Source organism: Tachypleus tridentatus, chromosome 12 (genome assembly GCF_004210375.1).
Source record: "Tachypleus tridentatus isolate NWPU-2018 chromosome 12, ASM421037v1, whole genome shotgun sequence".
Classification (NCBI taxonomy): Eukaryota; Metazoa; Arthropoda; class Merostomata; order Xiphosura; family Limulidae; genus Tachypleus; species Tachypleus tridentatus.
This window is the reverse complement of record NC_134836.1, coordinates 133,308,924-133,323,159: the sequence shown is the minus strand read 5'-3', so window position 1 is coordinate 133,323,159 and position 14,236 is coordinate 133,308,924. Positions and strand designations below refer to the sequence as shown.

At 35.2% G+C, this 14,236-nt stretch overlaps 1 protein-coding gene across 1 annotated transcript in view; it reads right to left on the bottom strand.

The window, feature by feature from the left end:
• Positions 1-1,081: 1,081 nt before the first annotated feature.
• Positions 1,082-14,236, bottom strand: part of LOC143235803 (uncharacterized) — a 116,552-nt gene continuing 103,397 nt past the window's right edge. The window contains exon 11 of the mRNA XM_076473999.1: positions 1,082-1,263. Coding sequence (XP_076330114.1) covers positions 1,082-1,263 — 182 coding nt within the window. The remainder of the gene's footprint in view (positions 1,264-14,236) is intronic.

Sequence of the window (14,236 nt, the reverse complement as noted above, 5' to 3'; positions counted from 1 at the left end):
GAATTGTCTTCATTGATTAATATGTTATTAATATTAACATAAAATAGAAATATAATCCTCACTAATGAACTTTGATGTTTTGTTTTTATATTATATATAAGACTCAACGTCTCAAAGTTAACTTAAAAATTATTTAAATCTTAAAAAATCAATCCAACTTTTGTGTACTCCGGTAGAACAGCGATAAGGTTGGGGTTTGTTTTTATTTTTTGAATTTCGCGCAAAGCTACACAAGGGCTATCTGCGCTAGCCGTTCATAATTTAACAATGTAAGACTAGAGGAAAGGCAGCTAGTCATCATCACCCACCGCCAACTCTTGGGCTACTCTTTTACCAACGAATAGTGGGATTGATCGTCACATTATAACGTCTCCACGGCTGAAATGCGAGCATGTTTGGCGTGACGGGAATTCAAACCCGCGACCCTCGGATTACGAGCCGAGTGCCTTAACCAGCTGGCCATGCCAGGCCGATAAGGTTGGGGGCTCGATTCCTTTTGCTGAACATAGCGGATATCCCACACAAACCACAATTTTCGTGGCTTCATTTATTCCGCCCTCTAGTGATGCTTTGTTATATCATTATTCTCCTGCCCTCGGGTTTTAAATAATTAACTGGGTTACAAATGTGCGCATTCCCTTTCTAATTATAAAATCATTTTGCAGATTATGTTAACAATATTTTGTTTTGTTTAAACGGGAAAAGATATTTTGTATTACATATCACTCTAATTCTAACACCAAGCAAGACTTTTAATCTTTGTATCATCGCAACACCTCATTCATTGGATAATAGTCCGGCATGGCCAGGTGGGTTAAGGCGTTCGACTCGTAATCTGATGTCGCGATTTCGAATCCCCGTCGCACCAAACATACTCGACCTTTCAGCCGTGGGGATGTTATAATGTGACAGTCATTTCCACTATTCCTTGATAAAAGAATAGCCCAAGTGTAGGCGGTGGGTGGTGATGACTAACTGCTTCTCCTCTAATCTTACATTGCTAAATTAGGGAAGGCTAGCGCAGATAGCCCTCAAATAGCTTTGCGCAAGATTCATAAAACAAACAAACATTGGATAATTTTCAAAAGATGTTATCTGTTGAATCTGTTGAGCCTGTTCCCATCTCATTCCTCTGAAGTTCTGAAGCTATTTCTCTCTTTTTTTTCTTTCCTGTGAAAGCATCTGATTGCAAAATATCTTGGATGACACTGGTTTTAATGGTGGTCAGATAACTTACGTGGTATAGGTCATTGTAATTGTTGGCTAAGAACGAGGTCTTAAACCTTTAGGTCCGTAACTTTGAACTATACATCAGTAGCACCCACCATCATGATGTCTAGGATCCGAATAACGGAACTTTCTTAGCGAACGTGAAGAGCGCGTTCAGCAATAGAGTGGCGCGAGCGTAGACCTTCCGATATGCAGGCCAGTTCGCTAACCTACTGGCAGGTTCAAGTTGTTTGTTTTTTACTTTAAGCTACTGATACTATTGCGACGTATGATTCGTTGATGATATAGCTACTGATACTATTGCGACGTATGATTCGTTGATGATATAGTTACTGATACTATTGCGACGTATGATTCGTTGATGATATAGCTACTGATACTATTGCGACGTATGATTCGTTGATGATGTAGCTACTGATACTATTGCGACGTATGATTCGTTGATGGTATACATTTTATACTCTGCAGTGTTTTAATTGACAAAGAGAAAACTGTACAAATATAAAAATATTAACCATAAGAAACAAACAGTTTGTACACTTCGAAGTTTGTTATTTTACTTTTAATTTCAATAAATGTAACAGTTTTGTTGCTGTTGTTTTAATCAGATTTGAAGACAATCGATTTATTGTTAAGATATTTATGGTAGTTGAACTTGCCAAACATCACAGAAAACAGCCATAAATATTTCGCAGGGAGACACTTCAGTAAAAATAATTATTTCTTAAGGATAAGGAAATAAAAACAACAAGTAAAGTTATTGCGGTAAAAACAGCAACTAAATGTATTTAAGTAAAAACAACGAAGTAAATACACGTTTTTTTGCGTATTTTTCTCGATTAAAAGTATAGACCTTGCTACGAACGCTTGTTTTACTAAATATATTTAATAATTTCCACGACGATAGTCCTTTAACACATTAACACTGCTTGTGTTATAATTAACGTGATCTTGAAACTAAAAATTGAAACTTTGCTTTAACACAGACAGTTAACTTAATTCTCAAGTTGTAAGCTCAGGTTGATAAAACACACTAGAGATCCATAACTGTGAGTAATCCTCTACACAACTACATTCCTTTTTGTGTATCTATTTATATGAGTGTGTGCTACTTTGATGAGAAATGTTCTGTCCCTTGCTCTATCTTTAAAGCTAACATTCCCACTTTGGGGACAATAACTACCGACTTTGTTCGCTCTGGCCACTGGTAGTTTTAAGCCTCTGACTCGCTTGAATAAACCCCGCAAACGAGGCTTAACACGTTTCACTTCCTGCTCTCAGAAAGTTCAGAAACTAGGTAAACAGAACTGTGCCTATTCAGAAGCAAGTTTCTCACGTTTCGCGCCAAAAAAGGACTAGAGAAGCTAACGTTCTGTTTGAACGTCATACGAGTAGCCGCCCCCTCTATCTCGACACTTATTTAATCCAGTGGTAATCCCACGAAAGACGTGAATTAAATAACTCATAATCCTGGTGATCTTACTTTGACTGCTGTAGAGAAACACATTATAAACATTTGTTTTGCATAATAACAACTTCCAAGCCCTACAAAGTTTCCGTAAAATTAAAAGCAGTTGAAAAGCTAGATAGACAATAAAATATGTTAAGTGTATGACCACTAGAATAAGGCCTGGCATGGCCAGGTGGTTAAGGCGCTCGACTCGTAATCTGAGGGTCACGAGTTCGAATTCCCGTCACACCAAACATGCTCGCCATTTCAACCGTGGGGGCATTATAATGTGACTGTCAATTCCAGTATTCGTTGATAAAAGAGTAATCCAAGAGTTGGCGGCGGGTGGTGATGACTAGCTGCCTTCCTCTAGTCTTACACCGCTAAATTAGGGACAGCTAGCGCAGATAGCCCTCGTGTAGCTTTGCGCAAAATCAAAAACAAACAAACAAACCACTAGAGTAACATTTTAAAAGGTGTACGTCAAAATGCCAGTTTGGCTACTAAGGGTAAAAACACGTTTAAGACTGGAATACGGTGCACATTATAGTGAAGAAATGAAGCAACCGTAAAGTACAGAAGAAAGGTTTCTCTTTTTTATTTGCTTAACGTTTCAACTTATCAGGAGCATAAATTTTGTAATGAAGGCGTAACGCTGAAACGTTGATTAAATGTGAAGAAAATTTCGACAGATTCTCTGCAGTCGAGATGCGTTTCGTAAGCGTTTCATTTGTTAAAATCAGTAAGTATCTGGCAAAGAGTACATATAGCTTGCTAAAACCAACAATATGACTCCCAAGAATATGCATACTATGCTAAAACTAACAATATAACTCGTATAAACAAAATTAACAATATAACACATAAGAATACATATCGCTTGTTGAAACCAACAATATAACTTCTAAAACTAACAATATAACTCGTATAAATAAAAAACAAACAAGATAAACAATATAACTCCTAAGAATACTCATAGTATGCTAAAACTAAAAATATGACTTTCAAGAATACGCGTAGTATGCTAAAACTAACATTATAATTAGTGATAACATAAAAAAAGGTAAAATTAACAATGTAACTCCAATGAAATAAATAATAAAACAAACTAACAATATAATCGGTAAGAATAGTAAAAGTAAGGTTAAAATAACAATATAAGTGGAAGAAAGACAAGAGTAGATTAAAAGTAATAGAGATGAAGTCATAGAAATAGTACTGTGAAACTGATAATACAATTACCAAAGGACAGTTTAAAATGTGAAAATAGTGAGAATAAACAATATCACGCACAATGTGTGAGAAAGATGTTACAGATGTACGTGTAAAACTAGCAATGTATTAGACTCCAATGGAACACTTGGTTATCGAAAGATGGTTCACTAATAACTGTAGTGACAACATCTCTGAATATCACATCTTTATATTGTATAACAATAAGATAACTGGCGACTGTAACCAGGATGTCACTACATAATATCATCAAGGCAAAGTTAGCTTGCTTGTATTAAGTTTTCCCAGCATGATTCACGTGTTTGACGTCTTTTTTTCTTTCTTTTCTTATGTACGAGTCCTAATTAGCCTGCTCTTAATACACATTTCTGTTTTAGCGTATCTTAATTTATATTTAGATCTGAATTATCCAAGACTCGTTAGTTTGTATTAACGGGTGTTGCACATTATTACAAATGTTGATTAACAGTTGTATCTTTAATGTTACACTTACATCGTGCTAGCTAGTACTTGTACAATAAGTTACGTTTTAAATTTCTCTACGTTTGTCTGTATGTTGTTAAGTACAAAACTACACAATAGGCTATCTGTGCCTTGCCAGTACGGGTATCGAAACCCGATTGTTAGTGATGTAAGTCTTCAGACTTATCACTGTGCCATTTTTCTGGGGGGAGGGGTCATTTCTGTAACTAAAATACATACTAGACTTAAAGTGTTTACAATAAATATTTGTATCAAATCTAAATCTCTTTAAGATGAGTTACACGTTAAGCTAAAGTACTTGTTGGAAAGTTGTAACTTATACTTTAGGCTAAAGTTCTTGTTGGAAGATAATGTGTCATACATTAGGCCAGCTTATCATCACAGCAATACAGTATACTACAGTGTAATACACATTGTTTTAACATAAGTCCATCTACGTGAGACTAGGTAAAGTGTAGTACACATTGTTTTAACATAAGCCTATCTCCCTGAGGCTAGGTACAATGTAGTGCACATTGTTTTGACATAAGTCTTTCTACATATGCTTTTCAAATATTGTTCCATGATCCTTCCGTCACAATTCAGTCAAGTTATTTGGCTATATTTTAATTTCACTGTTTTGCTAGAAATCCGTATAGCCTCAATAATATTCCTATCGGGACTTTGTGTAGGCACCTAATAGGGTGGTGTTCTGTCGTTCTATTTCCTATGTATCACATCACTACAGCTTCTGTATACGTTGGGATCACGGTCTTGGATGAGAGATGAATCCAACAATTAATTGTGCCTGTTAGCTGTTAAGGTGCCATTAATTTCATGGAGATCTGAAATGGTATATATCTGTGGTATAGCGTTCTTCTCTTTGTCATCCAACAAACTATCTAACTTTGTTAACCAACTTCAATTTCAACTCATCTGTAGAATATCTTTTTTCAAGTTTGATATCCTCATCGTCTGAAGACTGGTATTAATTTTGTTTTAAGCACCTACACATCCACTGGGAAAACTTTGTGTTAATGTATTTTGCAGGTAACTGTCTTATATATAAGTTACTGACATTATATCTTCTAGATAATTGTGTGTGACATAAAGAAAAAAAGCATAGCCACAGTTGCTTAGTATTACGTTTGATGGGATGGGGTTTTCTAGCTCTGTTGTCACTTGTTTCCCGTACATTACAACTGCTACTAAAACGTAAAACTTTGTCTCTCAAAACTACAGTTTCTGTTTGTTTGTCTTCAGGCATTTCTGTGGTAAGAACTATTCTGCGTCGTCACGTTACTGCTTGCACTATTATAGGATGTATGCTGATGTGGAAGTGTGTAATTGGTTAGATGATAGCCAACCACAGCATAAACTGTCAGCACGTAATTCAATTTTGAAGCTGTTAATTTCATAAAATATAGTGACTAGGGAAACATTTATACGCATTTATTTATAATTATACCAATATTGTATATGAGATTTAAAGAAAGTGTTGGAGCTTAAAGGACATCTTCAAATGACGTACTGAGGTGCATACGAGGTTACTAGCTTGTTGGAAAGCTGTACATAATGCACATATTAAGTTAAAGATATTAAAAAGTTGTACTTTTATGTTTCATAGTATTTCCACGTAAACCTGCAGAGATACTCTAATATTTTAAGTTTTGTATCTAAACTACCTGGACATATTGTTAGTTTGCACCTAAACAACTTGTACACAATGTCAGCTTCAATCCAAACAACCCGTACATATTGTTAGTTTCAACCAAAATACCTGTACACATTGTTAATTTTGTACCTAAACTACCTGATCGAGTTGTTACTTAGTATGTAAACGACCTGTACATATTTTTAGTTTTGTAACTAAACTACCTGTAACTATTGTTAATTTTTACCTAAACTACCTGTAACTATTGTTAATTTTGTACCTAAACTACCTGTAACTATTGTTAATTTTACCTAAACTACCTGTTGCTAAACTACCTGTACATGTTTGTTGCTTAGTATATAACGACCTGTACATATTGTTAGTTTTGTATCTAAATTACCTGTAAGTATTGTTAATTTCTTTCTCAACACATACCAGCCGTATTTACATATACATTTTCTCTACAAGTGGGTTTTTTCGTTATCACTGATTATTGTTGATTTTTACCTAAACTACCTGTATATATTTTTAATTAGTATGTAAACAACCTGTACATATTGTTAGTTTTATACCTAAGCTACCTGGAACTATCCCACGATGGCAAGAAAACCCACTTGTAGAAAATTATACATTTAAAACTACCTGCTGTTGTGGACTAACTAGCTAATACCTAATGTGAGTTGACGAACACGTGGAGTTGAGAATGTTGTTCGCTCCTCTGTACCTAATTTCTTTACCTTAACCAGTCGTTTTTTAAATATATAATTACCTGTAACTATTGTTAATTTTTACCTAACCTACCTGTATATGTTGTTTCTTAGTATGTAAACGACCTGTACATATTTTTAGTTTTGTATCTAAACTACCTGTAAGTATTGTTAATTTCTACCTAAACTACTTGTGTATGCTGTTACTTAGTATGTAAACGACCTGTGGATACATATTGTTAGTTTTTTCGTATCTAAACCTACCTGTACCAGCCGTTTTTGTTAATTTCCTGTACCCTGTTTTTTTTACCTACTTGTGTATATGCTGTTTCTTAGTATATAAACGACCTGTACATATTTTTAGTTTTGTATCTAAACTACCTGTAAGTATTGTTAATTTCTACCTAAACTACTTGTGTATGCTGTTTCTTAGTATATAAACGACCTGTACATATTGTTAGTTTTGTATCTAAACTACCTGTAAGTATTGTTAATTTCTACCTAAACTACTTGTGTATGTTGTTTCTTAGTATATAAACGACCTGTACATATTGTTAGTTTTGTATCTAAACTACCTGTAAGTATTGTTAATTTCTACCTAAACTACTTGTGTATGTTGTTTCTTAGTATATAAACGACCTGTACATATTTTTAGTTTTGTATCTAAACTACCTGTAAGTATTGTTAATTTCTACCTAAACTACTTGTGTATGCTGTTACTTAGTATATAAACGACCTGTACATATTTTTAGTTTTGTATCTAAACTACCTGTAAGTATTGTTGATATCTACCTATTCTACCTGTATATATAGTTACTTAGTATGTAAACGACCTGTACATATTGTTAATTTGTATCTAAGATATCTGTTTTCAATTAAGTTTTCTATGTATAATATTTTATTTTATTTTTAATTGGAAACAACCTGTAATTAACTTTGATGTCTACATTCATGTAACACAGTGTTATAAATATTGTGGCATGTTTTATGTGGTGGCACCGACGTTTTGATACGCCGTTATGATCACTTGTCATGTCCTCTGACTGTTTCAATGTGTTACATAAACAACGGGGTATTACAATGGTGTGGTGTCCTTCTGCTTGTCAGAAACACTAATAACTTATTGCGGAGTCTTATAACAAAATTATGTTTCTTTAATAAATGTAGGCTTTAATAAATAAATATCCATATCGATGGTATTATTTGTATATAAAACATTGTTAATATTTATTAATGGTAGATTTTCTCGTTAAAATATGAAACAGAACGTGTATATGCTATATTGTTTCTGTAATATTATTGTATTCAGGTTGTTTAGTGGAGAGCTGTTGCATCCTGTCCACTTTCTTGAATGAGACATAGGATGGTTATACGAGTTCGACAGCAATATAAAACTTGTTAGTTACCTGGGCAACGATAAAGATAAATGGTCTAGTGTGTCACTCAGTCATAGGCGGCAACAGCTTAGGCGTGTCCAACGTGCAGCAATAGGAGCGCTAAGCCACTCCACCTGCAGCCTGCCGGGAATACTGCAGGTGTATGGAGTTCAGTTGTATCTTAGCAACTGAACTGTTGATCGTAATTTGGTGGACAGCGTTACGAGTTCATGTAATATAAAGTAATACAGCTCTTCTATCTGTCGTGGTTGTTTTGGTTTTATTAACTATACAGTGAGGGTGGTTTTATCTTCGTTACATGTCATAAGATGTTCGAAATTTCTCTGTTCCTTCGTCCTTCGCTAATAGCTGACAGTATTATGATAATTTATATTTTAAAAATGACTCTTTTCTATTTTTCTTGACCAATAGCTGACAATCAAAACACGAGGATAAAAATGACACTTGTTTAGTTAGCACCACATGACTGTTATTAACAAGTGTTTAGTTAGCACCACCTCACTGTCATCAACAAGTGGTTAGTTAGCACCACATGACTGTCATCAACAAGTGGTTAGTTAGCACCACCTGACTGTCATCAACAAGTGGTTAGTTAGCACCACATGACTGTCATCAACAAGTGGTTAGTTAGCACCACATGACTGTCATCAACAAGTGCTTAGTTAGCAACATGTGACTGTCATCAACAAGTGCTTAGTTAGCAACACATGACTGTTATTAAAAAGTTTTCAGTTAGCATCTCATGACTGGTATTAACAAGTGTTTATTTATCACCTCATGACTGTTATTAACAAGTGTTCAGTTGGCACCACATGACTGGTATTAACAATTGTTTAGTTAGTTTCACATGAGCGGTTTTAACACCTCATTACTATTATTAACAAGTGTTTTTCAGCACTTTTCTATCTGTATTTTTGTTAGTAACACGTCAGTACTTTACTACTTAGTCTGTAAAAGTGTTTTTCGTTGTTGCTAGCGTCAAAGAAAGTGTTATATTATTGTTTAGAATAAAACTCAAAAATAGGCTTGGTTGTTACAATTTGTTACACTTGTTTATGTTGCTAAATCACTCTTATACAGGTACAGTCGAAGATTTGGACGTGTTACGACTGGCAAGACTAAACTATTATATTTCTCAGCCATTTTTCTCCTAATTAAAATTTGGAGACAATTTTATATCTAATGGTCTTTAAGTAACTAGACCAGACGTGTCCTAGCGGTTAACTTACCGGGCTGAGGATCGAAAGATCCAGGGTTCAAGGCGATTTCACCATTATTCACGCTGTGTACATTTAGCTATGGGAGAGTTATGAAAATGACAGTCTATTCTGTTAACCAGTTAAAAGAAAAGGACAAGTTCGTTTGGCGGGTGGTGCTGTTTAAAATTCAGTTCACCTATATCTCAACTTTAGTGATCTCATACATGGCATGTTTAGTCAACATGCTTTAAAAAGTGGTTTAAAATTTCATCAAAATAACACGTCTATTATTTCATAATTAACCTTTCAAAATAAAGCACACGAGATATATATATATATCTGTGCTGCTAGTTTACATATGTTAATATAGATATTATTATAGGTGTATCGATATACCAATATACATTTAGATATTTTAATGTATATATATATATATTGTGTCTAAATACAGTAATATAGTCGTTATTATAAATCTAATATATATCTTGTTGTAATGGGTATATTAACATATATTGTTACGGTTGGTATATTTGTACACACAGTTTAGTACTGTGTGGTGTTGTTCAAGATATATTTACAGACTGATGTGCAACTAGACATATTAATATAGACGTTGTGGGACTGACTTTGTGAAATGGTTTTAATGATCCAAACCTGTAGGAAAACAGATAAAGTCAAAGCCGTTGAATTAGCCCTTATAGTTTCGAAGCAGAAAAATATGTGTCAGAAGAGAACACGACCAATCCAGCAAAATATCACCCCTTCACCGCCACCCATAATCCAAAATTTGAATAAACAGCTGGAAGAGTCTAGAATTCGGCTTGCGGTGAAAATGCACGTGCGCTGACACGCCGGGTTGCACGTGTCGCGCTCCGCTTTATCAGCTTCTCGGATCCACCCTTGCTCCAAGTAAGGTTTACAGCTCACGAGGCATTATTATCAGCATTGAACTAGGGAAGATAATCTACACTCATTCGATACGTCAATTAGTTTTACCCAAAAGCCACCTTACGTAACTTGCACGTGCACAGTAATATTTATTAAACGTAAGCCTCGTCAGCTGCCTTTAAGGAAGACCATGTTTAACCCAGAAATCACATAATCTGTGGTAGAGTACAGTTAAATCTTAGCCCTGAAGTCACATAATCTGTGGTAGAGTACAGTTAAATCTTAACCCTGAAGTCACATAATCTGTGGTAGAGTACAGGTAAACCTTAACCCTTGAAGTCACATAATCTGTGGTAGAGTGCAGGTAAACCTTAACCTTGAAGTCACATAATCTGTGGTAGAGTGCAGGTAAACCTTAACCTTGAAGTCACATAATCTGTGGTAGAGTGCAGGTAAACCTTAACCCTGAAGTCACATAATCTGTGGTAGAGTACAGCTAAATCTTAACCTTGAAGTCACATAATCTGTGGTAGAGTACAGTTAAATCTTAACCCTGAAGTCACATAATCTGTGGTAGAGTACAGGTAAACCTTAACCTTGAAGTCACATAATCTGTGGTAGAGTACAGGTAAACATTAACCTTGAAGTCACATAATCTGTGGTAGAGTACAGGTAAACCTTAACCTGAAGTCACATAATCTGTGAGCCAGAATTAACAGAAGTCACATAATCTGTGGTAGAGTACAGGTAAACCTTAACCTTGAAGTCACATAATCTGTGGTAGAGTACAGGTAAACCTTAACCTTGAAGTCACACATAATCTGTGGTAGAGTACAGGTAAATCTTAACCTTGAAGTCACATAACCTGTGGTAGAGTACAGGTAAACCTTAACCTTGAAGTCACATAATCTGTGGTAGAGTACAGGTAAACCTTAAACCTTGAAGTCACATAATCTGTGGTAGAGTGCAGGGTAAACCTTAACCTTGAAGTCACATAATCTGTGGTAGAGTACAGGTAAACCTTAACCTTGAAGTCACATAATCTGTGGTAGAGTACAGGTAAACCTTAACCTTGAAGTCACATAATCTGTGGTAGAGTGCAGGTAAACCTTAACCTTGAAGTCACATAATCTGTGGTAGAGTACAGGTAAATCTTAACCTTGAAGTCACATAATCTGTGGTAGAGTACAGGTAAACCTTAACCTTGAAGTCACATAATCTGTGGTAGAGTGCAGGTAAACCTTAACCTTGAAGTCACATAATCTGTGGTAGAGTGCAGGTAAACCTTAACCTTGAAGTCACATAATCTGTGGTAGAGTACAGGTAAACCTTAACCCTGAAGTCACATAATCTGTGGTAGAGTGCAGCTAAATCTTGACACGTAACAACCAACATTGACTAGTCGTGATAAGCCATACAAGTTACTGATCATGATAAACCATACGAGGTATTTACTTGTCACGATAAGCCATACAAGGTGACTGATCATGATAAACCATACAAGTTACAGGTCATGATAAACCATCAAGTTATTGTACAGGAACTGAAGAAGTTAATTGTGTGTGTTTGTTATATAATACATTCTATTTCTTACTTTGTTTTAGAATGTTCGCTCAAATCAAAATTGTGAAATATCTACTTTGCTCATGACAATGCCTAATTTTTAACCGACAGACTAAAGAAATAAATTAATCAGGACTCACCGCCAACTTTTGGGTTACTCTGATGTAATGCAAATCATTATCATATGGTTGGTCATGAGCCAGGAATCTGAAGAATGAAAATCTAGAATATTCTATATCTTTATATGAATCTATAAATATGGTACACAAATAACTTGATAAAAGTACTGAAATATCTGTTTTAAGTGACTTTGTCAGAACAGACTAGTTGTATGAACCCTGAAATAGACAGGAAACTACTGTTATATACATGAACAGTGACCACTAACCACTACTTTCCTTCTTTCTTACCTGAGAACTAAAGGGACCGACCTTTGAGTTACACTACTACGAGTCCATGCGTCTAATCAGTCTCAGAAGGTTTGTAACAATAGTTTAACCCATCAGCTATTTACAGTCACAACCTAAAATATTATACATTTGTTGTATTTCTATAAGTATTTATAGAATATTTTAGGATCACCAGTTGGTAGCTTCATTCTCCATTAACATCTCCTTGCTGTAAAACTTGCAATGTGGAAAAAAACAACAAACTCGTTGCACGGTTTTAACTACCTGTTTTCCACCAATAATTTAGCACGTTAAAGAGTTAAAAGTAAACTCGATTCTAGTGTGGTCTCAAATATTTGTGTCTGAAACTCGCTAAACGAGAAAAAACTAGGCTTAATGTGCCTTTATTGCTGTGTTAAAAACATGGTAAAACGTGCACAGAGGTATAAGCTTTCTTTAAAATGTTGACATATTTTGTTCACAGATCAAAGGTCTAACTTCTTGAGACGAATGACCTTCAATAACGTTTCTTTTAAACGGAAAGTAACATCATTGTTTCAGGAAAGGTTACTATTGAAACTGAGTTAATTAATATGTTTCTCTATTATACATTGTTATATAATTCTTTGGGTTTCAATCATGTATTCTTGTATGAATCTCAAGATAACTTATCGTGTTTTTTGTTCACTGATTCTTTGTCAGATATTGTTGCATAATTTACCGATTGATTGTTGGTGAATTCAGTTGTGTTTTTTATATCTATTGCACGATGCTTCAGCTTCACGTGCTCCAATACGTTTTTCTGTACGTTTAGACTTTAAATGCGATAAAGAGTTTTCCACCGAGTTTATCGATAAATAAGGTAAGCGAGCACGAGAATTTGAAAATCTCTTTGTGACGGTTTATTGCTCTATGATGGTGGTCTGCTTGCTCTGTGGAACCGCGAGGTGCCACGCTGTCTTCCGTCACACTGGTGCGGCGCACGCGGCTTTCCGCTTCCATGCAAAACACAACGTGACGTTCTCGTTGACAAACATCTGAAAAGAAACGCGCGACTTACCGCTAAATGTTAGCAGCACCCTCGGCGAGCGACCGGCTGTCGCGAGGGGATTAAAGGCGGGAGCATAGCTCGTGTTGGCTGCAACCGACCAACAACAATAAATGCAAGTCACGCTAAAATGGCGCGTTCAGAGAGTATTAGCTGGCGTTAAATGGAGATAACAATAGTCCACAATTACCAGCGACGTGACGTTTAACATACTGAGATCCCAGATGGATTGAAGAAGAAATTAGAAGAGGGGAAGAGAAATCAGTCAAAAGATTTTTACATAAAGATATGAAATACAAGTCACGCTTACTCTAGTGACTGATTAGAATAAATTCTAATCTTAGGTCGCAGGAGTTATATTACATTTATTTAAATTATATGAAATAATTCACAAAACAAATTAGTGCCTTCGTTAACTTACGTGACTTGTGGACTAAAACAGCTCGCTCAGTAAGAATGGAACTGAGATCTAATTTTCCGATTCCTGTTTTATTTTCCCTTCTGGTCAAAAGTTAGGGTTCAATAACAGAAACCGTTGTGAGTGTCTACATTACCATGTGTCTCTCGACATACAATATGGCTATACAATACAATGTATTCCTCGGCATATCTTATGGCTATACATTACTTTGTGTCCCTGTTAGTTTACGTTACCTACCTTTCACTAACAAATCCGTATCATTACATTAAGCTTAGGATATACAAATAGTTAGTTTCATATCAGTCTTTCACTATCAGATCCGTATTATCACTATAAGCTACAGCATATACAAGTTGTTAGTTTATAGAAATGTTTCCCTAACAGACACGTATCATCACTATAAGCTAAAGAATATACAAGTTGTTATTTTAAATAAGTAATGTCTTTCACTAACAGTTCCGTATAATCAAGATGAGCTAGAGAATACAAGTTGTTAGTTTACATACCAGTTTTCACTAACAAAACGTATCATTACTATAAGCTACATCTTGTGTATCCTGTAGCTTACAGTGATGATACGGTTCTGTAGTGATGA